We start from the raw sequence: 10753 nt of genomic DNA, 5'->3' as shown, positions 1-10753 counted from the left end.
GTTTAGTTTATGAGATATGGCTTGACCAGTTTAAACCTTGTCCAGTTTACAATGTGAAACAATGTTTGGTTAACTATCAGAGATTTGTAAAACCAGCAATGGCAAAACACTTTATTTAACAACATTATTTCCAAAAACTCCCATAGTCCCAAAGTCTTATTAAATACAATAAATACAGTGCTGCATGTTGTTGCCCCCACTGTTCTATTCTTAATAAACAGTGACCTTAAGAGTGGTTCCATTCTGTCTTGTCTTAAATACGCACTGCATACGTTCTGCCTTCAGATTATCAAAAAGCCAAGTCTAGACCTATCTGTTCATATTCATTTTAGACTAATCTCTAAGTTACCTTTTATTTTGACAGTTGTGGGGAAAAAAGTTGTTTTTTAATCAGCTTTCTATATTTCTAGCTGAAAATTATATTTTGAACAAAACCAGTTTTAGAGTACACCACAGTACAGAGTCTCAAAAAGGATACTTCTCAAAGTATTTAATGATTTACTTTTAACTGTAGACTCTGGGAAGTGTGCTATTTTAATTTTACTGGACCTCAGTGCAGTTTTTGATACAGTGGATCATGCTAATATTCTGGATCATTTAAAATGTAGTTTTGTATTGCGTTTACCTTTAACTACACCCTCTATACGATGTAGTAAAAATAGTTGAAGTTAAGGGTAGTACACAAAGTTCAAGAGAAACTGGACAGATGAGTAATATATTTTAAATTCATGTAAGAAAATACAATTTTGAATTGACACTGCTGAACACAGGTTTCTAAAGCACAACATTAGGTACAATGGTTACAATAATGGTTACAAAGTAGTGACTGATATCTTTAACTGTGCCTTTAATGTCTTCCAAAGCCACAATCAAGGCAGCATGTTCCACTGTGTTGTAATACTAATTGACAAATTTGAATTATATGGCACCTAACCCAAGTTGCATACAAATGACATGATCTGTACAGCATTAAAAAGAAACAATTATGAAGTAGAACAATAAAAGACATACAACAATAAAAACAATAGTGTTGTGAGAAGAGAAAAGTTGAGTGTATGTTTTTGTACATTAAGGATGATCAGCAAAGTGGTGAAAACAAGTTCTGATACCTGGGGAACACCCTATGAAACAGTGGCAGAAGCTGATTTATGTTTGCCAATGGCAAAAATTTGTTAGTGAAGTAACTTATAAACATGGCAGGAGTTGAAGCCTCTTATTACCCTATATGAGATCTGTTCTATACCAAAGTGTTAAAGGTTCCATGGAAGCCTGAGGGAATGTTAACAGGCACTTTAGCCCTACCCAGTTCTTCAAACGTCTTAGCATCCAGAACCAGCAAGAAAGTACCTTTATCCTAAAACCAACACAGAAAATATCCACTTTCAGAAAAAAATTAACCACAGACAGATCGATAGAAAATATTCAGTTAAATAACAAGAAGATACTTGATATTTGGTATGTTTGAGGTTTTCTTTTTAATGAGCATTTCAGCAGTGTCATACCTCAGTGGGTGTGAGGATAACAGAGAGGATGACTCCATCATCTTCTTCCTCTGCATTAGGTGAGGGGACAAACACAGGCTCAGATGGATAGAGGCCTGACTGATACCATGCCTAACAATCGAACACAGAAAAAGATATACAGTTACAAAAAAAATTATAGCATCATAACTGTAAAATCCAGTGTGGGTTTTATATGCTACCTGCTTCACAAGGATGGCATTAAATGACATAATACTGCAGCAATAGTGCAATGACAACAAATATCATTTTGACATTATTTCCATCATAGAACAAAAAGGACCTCTGAAAAGTTCTGAATTACACTATATGGCCAAAAGTATGTGGAAATCTGACCATCATACCCATATGTTGGCCTTACCCAAACTGTTGCTACAAAGTTGGAAGCATAAAATTGTCTAGAATAGCTGTGTATGTTGTTGCATTATGATATCACTTAACTGGAAATAAGGGTCCCAAACCTGTTCCAGCATGACAATACTGCTATGCATAAAGCCAGCTCCATAAAGACATGGTTTACTAAGGTTGCTGTGGAAGAGCTTGAGAGGCCTGCACAGATCCCTAACCTCAACCCCACTGAACACATTTGGGATGAATTGGAATGCAGACTGCATGCCAGTCCTCCTTGACTGACATCAGTGCCTAACCTCAATAATGCACTTGTTGCTGAATGAAACAAATCCCTATAGCCATGGTCCAAAGTCTAGTGGAAAGCCTTCTCAGAAGAGTGGAGGTTAAGTTAGAAGCAAAGGGGAAACAACTCCATATTAATGCCTATGATTTTGGAATGGGATGTTCAACAAGCACATAGCTGTGTGATACTTTTGGCCATCCAGTGTATATCACTGGTATAAGTTTACCTTTAGCTTTTTACTCTCCAGGTCTATTTTGATCAGCGAGTCTGCAATCAGGTGACCAAAGCCACAGCCATAGATGTAACGGTATGGTTTGGTGTTGCATCGATCATAGTGAATGTGTGGGAAGTCCAAACCACCATAATCCAGCAGTTCATTGTCATAGAGATCCTCAGACATGCAGAACACCTGGAAGATAATTTAGAATTTTCAAAGAGATGTGACAAGATTGTACAATCAAAAAAATTGTAAATAATGCTGCAATCCATTGTACTCTTTTCAGTGAGCTCTGAAAAACCGACCTCTGATACAGGAAAGAAATAATGGTCATTCAACTTGGGAACATCCACCTTGCACCTGTTCTCTGACAAACAAACCTCAGAGAACACATTGTGCTGGTGCACCGTCAATGGTAAACAGAATTTCTACTTGGTAAAATTAGATTTTACTTGTTATGTAGATTTTCCGTTTTAGGTGTTTTAACTGCTTTGTAATGTATGTGTATATGTAATGTATAATGTATAAAGATTTGTAATGTAATTCTTAATTTCTTTTTGTTCACTGCTTAGTAATAATTCATTTAGGTCTTATTAATGTGTTTATCAAATTCAGAGACTAGGCATACAAATTATACATTGCTCTGGGCATCTGTGTGTTTTTCTGAGCCAAAGTACTGAACACACAAAATAATAATTTCTACAAAAGACTAATATTAAAATTGTTTATCAATTTACATTATGTCATGTATGTTTTAATAGCTATAAGCAATTGTTCTCTCATCAGCCTTTCTTTTTTAACCTATCTATCTTGATGTTAATAAGATGAAAATGGAGAAACCATAAAGCCGTCCATCGTTAAGACCTTCCAATGTTGGAAAACTTAAAGGAATGGCCTTACTTGTGACTGTTACAAAGTACTAATGCTGGAGATTCTTTCAAAAAATGCTAAATAAATGTTACTTTCTAGAAAAAGTCATCACATTACGCAGGTTTTTACATTTTGCTTATGTGGAATGTCCCTGTGTGAGTTATCATTATAATGATGATGACAAATTAACACAAGCACAATAATACAACCAGAGACTTGCCTAGCTTCTGGAACTAGTGTCAGAGTCGTGCTATTACTGAAAATTAATCAACACTTTCAGACCAATCAGAATTGAGAATTGAACTGTGCTCTGGTATCATGTATATTACTACAAACACAGTCCACTCCATCAGCTCACCTTGTCTTTGCTGAGGCAGACTGCAGAAGCAGAGCTGTTTGGCCGTGTGTTGAGGTTCTGGTTCAGTGGAGTATCATTGGTAATGCACAAAGGCAGAACAAAGCGGCGAGGAAAAAATTTGTCTATGCTTTTGTATACCTTAGAAGGAAACCAAACAACAGAGTGAACAACATGTGCACATTACAACAGTGACCTCTCAAATGCACATGACGATGAGGAATGCACACAGCAATGAGAAAAACTGGAAAGACAGCGTTACTAACCTCATCCAGTGCTTCTCCAGACTTGCGCAAGTTCTGAAGATAATAGATATTAAGGGCCTTGCCATCATCTGAGCAGCACATATCCACTATAAGGAAGCCATCCTCCTCAAACGCATTTATCTGGTGAAAGGTGGATAGAGCCGTGGTGTGGTACTTCACTGGATGCACCTATTACATAACCAGCAAAAAATTCTGTTACTTATTAACAGAATTTAATTACATTAAAAAAAAGAATCTAAATGTCTATTATGATCACGTATGCAGCACTGTGTAAACAGTATCAAAAGCAAAGTATTATTGGTTGCTATCTATAAGAGTTAATGATACACTGGTTATACTACACTAAACAAGATAGGGAGAGAAATACATTTAAGAATGAAAATCTCAAAATAAGTTTTAGCTTGGATGTTAAGGAGGCTCTTTGTTGACACCTTTCCATTATGTTTGTTTACAACATGGAAGACAGTCTCTTGTTTTGGGTCCCAGTAGATACAGTCACTTATGCCTTTCCCCCTCATCTTAGATGTCACTATCTTAAGAAGGTCCATCTTTATGGGCTGTTCGACGAACACCACATAGTTCTCAGACATGGCTGGGATGAAAAAAAGCAAAAGGGATTTAACATATGTTGCATCTATACACAGCAAAATTACCAGTGTTGATTTAACACCCACAGTGTTGAATTCACACCCTACAGTGTTTAAATAAGTCCATTGGACTTATTGGACACTCCTGGTGTTAATTCAACACTATGGATTTTACTGTGTACTGAATGTTTCATCATTCAGTGACTTCCTCAAATACAGTACTAAGCTGAAATGAAAGGAAGAGTCATGTTTTAGCATTTTAGAGTGCTGTGCCATGTCAGAGCTTTGAAAAAATATTTAAGCCATTTCAGCCAGAACTCAAGTTTCATATTGTCTCTATATCCATCTTTTGGAGCACTCCAAGACTCATTAATGTGCAAGGTCTGTCCAACAATGCATTACCTTGACTTATATTATAGTTTTATAGTATAATATAGTTTACAAGAAATATATTTTCAACACTTTGGCATCATACCTAGTACCATCAAATGGCAATGGGAAAAGTTACAATAGGGGTTACCTAAATTCAAGCTTGAGATTCTTCTTACAATCTAATAGCTTGAACACACAAACATTTCTCAATTTGCATAAATGTTTTCTTGAAATTGTATTTTTTTATTGAAAATCTGGTATGAAATTCTGTTTTTAAACATGTATAACCTCTTTCAGAGTCTTTGTGATGCTCACTGGTTTTCTGCAGGAAATTTAAAAGCACAGATGTCCTGATTGTTTAATGTCTAGTGTTCAGATTAAATTATGAATGCAACCATGAGTAGCTGTTATGTGTCTGGTGTGTGCAATTACCAAAGCTGTGGTAATAGGAAGGTTTGTTTTTATCAGCAGGAGAAATGGAACACAGCACCTTTGCCCCCTGCAGTGTATCATCATGGTCTTCATTCCTTGGGGGCACTCTGATAATGTTGTAAAAAGCACCTACCAAACACATGCAACATGTGATTATAATTTACTTTAGCTCATATCCAATGCTTACAATGCTGTGAAAAAGTATTTCTTCTATTTTTGTGTATATCTCATACTAAATTGTTTCAGAAATTAAAACAAAATCTAAGATAAGACAATGGCAACCTGAGTAAACACAAAATACAGTTTTTAAATCATAATGTTATTTATTGAAGCAATAACTGCATCACATTACGTGCTTTTGGCATCGTGTGCCATCGACTGGGAAACGGCTTATACTTCCAGTTAGTAAAAAACGCTAGTGTTCCATTTGAGATGATACTACCCTATTAAAATTCATACACTAGACGGTAGAGTATATAGTGCTTAGTGTAAGTGAACAGTATGTCATTTGGGAGCCAACTTTGATATGCACTCTCTGATGCATGTTTTCAGAACAGAAGTAACACAATGAGTAAACGTAACCCAAGCCATGCACACACCAACTAATCGATAATGAGATACGTTGACCGTGATTTCCATAATCAAATTTTATCAATTTGTTGTTGCAGCTCTAAATGAGAGAGAAGTGAGTCACCTGTTAAAGTATTACAGGTGCTTTAACTTATAATAGGAGCCTTCTCTCAGAGAGGACCAATCCTATTCAAATACCTACTGTATCATATTGTGGTGGTCTTGGTCACATAAAAGTATGAACCTCAGTGTTCCATTTCTAGCCCTCTTTTTCCATTTCTAGATCACTTTAGCCCTGGTGCCTGGCCTACCTTTTACATACTGTATATGCCAATGAATATCATCACAATTGTACAAAGGTAAAGAACCAAACCCAAGCTCCTCTTCAGGTTCAAGATTGAAGAAAAGATTATTCCAGTGAAACAAAAGAGTCCAGGAGAAGAAACCTTTCATTCTGTCCAGCTATCTGTCAACAAATAAGAACCTAGAGCCATGACAAGAAATAATGGCCACCTTCAACCCTGGCAACATGGAGAATGGAGATCACCTGTTCTGATAATTTACCTCCACATCGCCGCCATTTCATTTTATCCACCCTCTCCACCAAGCCCCCAGGCTAAAAGCTTACAAGCCTTCTGATCCACCACCACTCTCTAGTCCAAGATGGAGGAAGCAGACTTCCAGACTGTTGATGTGTTAAAAAGAATCATGGGCCTGCAGGGTATCACATCAATCACAGATTAAATGGAATGGATCTTGGACAAAGCCCTTACCTTAATCAACAAAGAGAAATTAAAAATGAGTTACAAAGAAGGAACAAAAATTCCCCTGAGCAACCAGCCCTCAAGAAATTAGAGAAGGGTAAAGGCAGTACTCCCAGTGAATTTCAAACTCTCTATCCTAAACAACAACAACAACAACAATATGTATCCGACAACTGCACCCTTCCAAAAGACTCTTAAACTGAATGCATCTCCTGTCAGAACCATAGACAACACAAGTATGAGGATCCAATGTCACTTAACACAACAAAAAACCTGACAACACAATCTCACAACTGAAGACTGCTTTACACTTGTTGAGGTTGTCATCCCAAGCATACGCTGACAACCAAGATTATGCCTATTCTTAATTTTACCCCAGGCACCCTCCCATCCACGCAAGATGAAAGAGATGGTTATTTCAACTGAGAGGTCAAGAGACTTCAGCATGCAAAGCAAACCAATTAAGATCTAGACCCTTTTCATTCGAGCAGTTTTAGGAAGTAGAACAGAAGGCTAGAGACACCCCAGAATCCAACCTCCATCAGAAGACCTAACCCTACCAAAATATAGACAAGTCAATGGCCTGACTGCTTACAATGCACATGACACTTTTTGACACAGGGAGTGGAGTCACCAATAATTTCACAGAAGCAATAAAAGTAGTAACCTGCTAGACAATCAGTGCACTTGGACTACACCCAGTACAAAAATGCAGAACGTTTCCTTAAAATAAATCAATATGTATTCCGAGTCTGCATGTGGATAGGACCTTATTCTGATGCTGCTGACAAAACTCTCTCTCCTTCAATTAACTGTGTATGATCACTATCCCCAGCATCTCAAACCATTGACCACATCTTCAGAAATACCCCCATTGAGAGGGGCATAGGGAATTCAAAATTTCTCATGGACAAACACAGTTCCATCTGAGTAGGACACTAGAATGACTCCAAACTAGCAAAAGTAGAGTCATTGTGTTATGAAGAAGAGGCAGATAAGAAGTACTCCATCAGGATGGAAGCAATGGAGGCAACCCAGGAGGTTGTTGTGGAATGCTATGAACATGTTGATCCGCCTACAAGCAGGGGGCCAAAAGTTATTCCTGTTTCACGGCTCTTGATCTGGCAAATGACTTCTAATCATTAACATTTCACTCAGAATCTTAATGTTGCCTTCGCCTTCAACATGGGCTACACAAAGTCTCATTGGACCTATAGCTATGTCACTCAGGGCTTTCAAAAATCACTAATTATTTTCTATGAGAAACTTGAAGCAAAACTGGCCAATACCAATGCCAAGACTGCCCCATGCAAACTCCTACAATATGTAAATCATTTGCTTATCATTAACCTGGGACCACTGGCATGCCTCACAGGAACATACATTGTCCTCAATGATCTGGGGAAAGCATGCTTCAAAGTAAATGAGATAAACAGTCAAATCTGTGATACCACTGTTATCTACCCTCATCCAAGGATAGAAAAGCACCACCACAGAAGGAGTTGCGGTGGTCTGAGACCTCCCATGACCTACCACAATCAACATGCTTCACATGATTTTTGGGACATATTATCAAAGATTTCAGTGAGATGGCAGCCTGAATGTAAAGAGCAAGCCAGCCTCCCAGGACAACAACCCATACCATGGACACCCAAGGCAAATAAGTGTCTTCTGTTCTTCAGTGTGTATGTGTGTTATGATCTCACCTTTCCTGCTATAGGAGTTGCCCATGTTGTAGGCTGTACCATCTGGGTCAACATGGGGGTGGGCGGTTGCACCATTAACGGCAATGAACTTGCTCCAGTCCACCTTGGCATTATTGTGGAAATACCATAAACAGTGAAAAGAAAACATAATCCAAACCATTTACAAACATAAACATAAAAGGCTGTATTCAGAATTCAAAACATACTTGGAAAGTTCCTTGTGATCATAGTCAGTTTACAAGTTTCTCTCTGGATGGCACATTCAGATTATTACATTTATTATTAAGGTTATGTGTGTGTAGTTCATGTCTCTGAGGCTGTCGATTTTTTCTTGATTAGAGGTATGCGAAATGGGATTTTCAATATCATCTAGACCACCACAAGCACTTGCCTTTAAGTCACAAAAAATCAGGACTAGAAAATTTGGACTTGACATGACAATGTAAAAATAAAAAATGAAAAGAAAGAGAGAGAGACTAATATGATTATGAGTGGCATGGTGGCATAGTAAGTAGCATGACCCCCTCACAGCTCCAAGGACCCCAGGTTACTGTCTACACAGAGCTTTGTCCCCTTTTATACTATTTATGCATATAATTAAAAAAAAAAAAAAAAAAAAAAAAAAAAAAAACACTGTTCTTGAACAATGTCTCAGATTAAAATGCTGTCTCCTCAAATGTCCTCCATGCAAACATTTTTTTTTTTTGGTGGATTTTTAAGGGCTGATACTATCAAGTATATCATATTTTTGTATTTAATATTGGAATCACATGTAATTGAGACACGTCTGTGTTTTAAGCAGACACAAACTGAATACTAATGTGTGCAATTACACACATGTTCACTATGCACATGTAACTCAACTGTTAATAAGATGCCACATGCTCAAATATACATAAAGTCACAAAACATCTCATAAATAAAAGCAAAGCAAAATGTGCATGTATAAATTCAGATTCATATAATCATAACACATTCCGCAAATAAATGCAAACATGCATAGAATAAAAGAGAATTGCAGCTCACTTTGCAAATACACTTGTAGTCAAAATTATTCAACCCCCATTGCAAATCAGGTTTACTGTCAAAATTTACAGACTTTCAGCTCTTTGCAATGAAGAAATCAAACAAAAGCAATTCAAACAGTTCGACACAATGAATGCTTCAAATGGTTTCCCCAAATTCAAGTGAAAATGCAACTTATAATGAGTTCTGCTGACAATATACAGTGGCAAGAAAAAGTATGTTAACCTTTTGGAATTTCATGGTTTTCTGAATAAATTTGTCATAAAATGTGATCTGATCTTCATCTAAGTCAAGGGTATTGACAAATAATGTGTCTAAAATGATAACACACACAAAAAAAAGATCTTTCATGTCTTTATTGAGAACAACCAAAAAACCTCATATTGCTTGTGGAAGAAGTATGTGAACCCTTGAGTTAATGACCTCAAAAAAGCTAATTGGAATCAGGTTTTACCACACTTGGAGTTAAGAAAATGAGTTTGGAGGTGTGGACTACAGCTACTTTGACTGATAAAAACCCCTCAAACTTTTGGAGTTTGCTCTGCACAAGAAGCACATGTTTATGTGAGTCATGCCTTGCCAAAAAGATCTTTCAGAGGATCTACGATCAAGAATTGTTGATTTACATAAAGCTGGCAAGGGTTACAAAGTGATTTCAAAGACTTTAGAAATTCACCAGTCTACAGTTAGGCAAACATTCTACAAATGGAGACACTTTGGGACTGTTGCTACTCTACCAAGAAGTGGGCACCCAGTCAAAATGACACCAAGAGCACAATGAAGACTCATCAATGAGGTAAAGAAACAACCCTGTATGACAGCCAAAGATTTTAAGGCATCATTGGAACTGGCTAACATCTTTGTTCATGAGTCTAAAATACGTAAAACATTGAACAAGCAGGGTATCTACAGCAGGACATCACGAAGGAAGCCACTGCTTACTAAAAAGAACATTGCTGCACGCCTGAAGTTTGCAAAAGAGCACAGTGACACTCCACAGCGGTATTGGCAAAGTGTTTGGTGGACTGATGAAACTGAGATTGAACTATTTGGAAAAACCACACAGCACTACATCTGGGGTCAATCAGTTATTAATTCTAAGGGTTCACTTACTTTTTCCACTGCCATTTTGAATGTTTAATGAGTGTTTTCAATAAAGACATGAGAGATCAGAATTTATTTTGTGTTATTATTTTAGACACATTATATTTATATAATTATACCCTTGAAGATCAGATTACATTTTATGACAAATTTATGCAGAAAACCATGAAATTCCAAAAGGTTCACATACTTTTTCTTGCCACTGTACCTGATTTGCAATGGGCTTGAATCATTCTGATTGCAATTGTATAATACAAATGTACAAGTACATGCTATACAATACAATTAAAATGTTATTTTTCAAATGTTATGCTACAGATACGAATTGTT

At 36.9% G+C, this 10753-nt stretch overlaps 1 protein-coding gene across 3 annotated transcripts in view; it reads right to left on the bottom strand.

Annotated features, from left to right (window-relative positions):
• Positions 1 to 699: 699 nt before the first annotated feature.
• LOC108260373 (carotenoid-cleaving dioxygenase, mitochondrial) overlaps positions 700 to 10753 on the bottom strand; it is a 32585-nt gene continuing 22531 nt past the window's right edge. For all 3 annotated transcript variants that reach the window (XM_017460623.3, XM_053677148.1, XM_053677149.1), the window contains 8 exons: positions 8294 to 8396; positions 5254 to 5382; positions 4294 to 4454; positions 3863 to 4030; positions 3600 to 3737; positions 2381 to 2563; positions 1503 to 1613; positions 700 to 1354 (listed from right to left, as the gene is read on the bottom strand). In XM_017460623.3, the coding sequence (XP_017316112.1) occupies positions 1238 to 1354; positions 1503 to 1613; positions 2381 to 2563; positions 3600 to 3737; positions 3863 to 4030; positions 4294 to 4454; positions 5254 to 5382; positions 8294 to 8396 (1110 nt within the window). In that variant the 3' untranslated portion in view covers positions 700 to 1237. The remainder of the gene's footprint in view (positions 1355 to 1502; positions 1614 to 2380; positions 2564 to 3599; positions 3738 to 3862; positions 4031 to 4293; positions 4455 to 5253; positions 5383 to 8293; positions 8397 to 10753) is intronic.

The sequence above is a fragment of the Ictalurus punctatus genome, chromosome 28 (genome assembly GCF_001660625.3).
Source record: "Ictalurus punctatus breed USDA103 chromosome 28, Coco_2.0, whole genome shotgun sequence".
NCBI lineage: Eukaryota > Metazoa > Chordata > Actinopteri > Siluriformes > Ictaluridae > Ictalurus > Ictalurus punctatus.
Note: the sequence above shows the minus strand (reverse complement) of the source record. Positions and strands in the feature narration are given on the sequence as shown.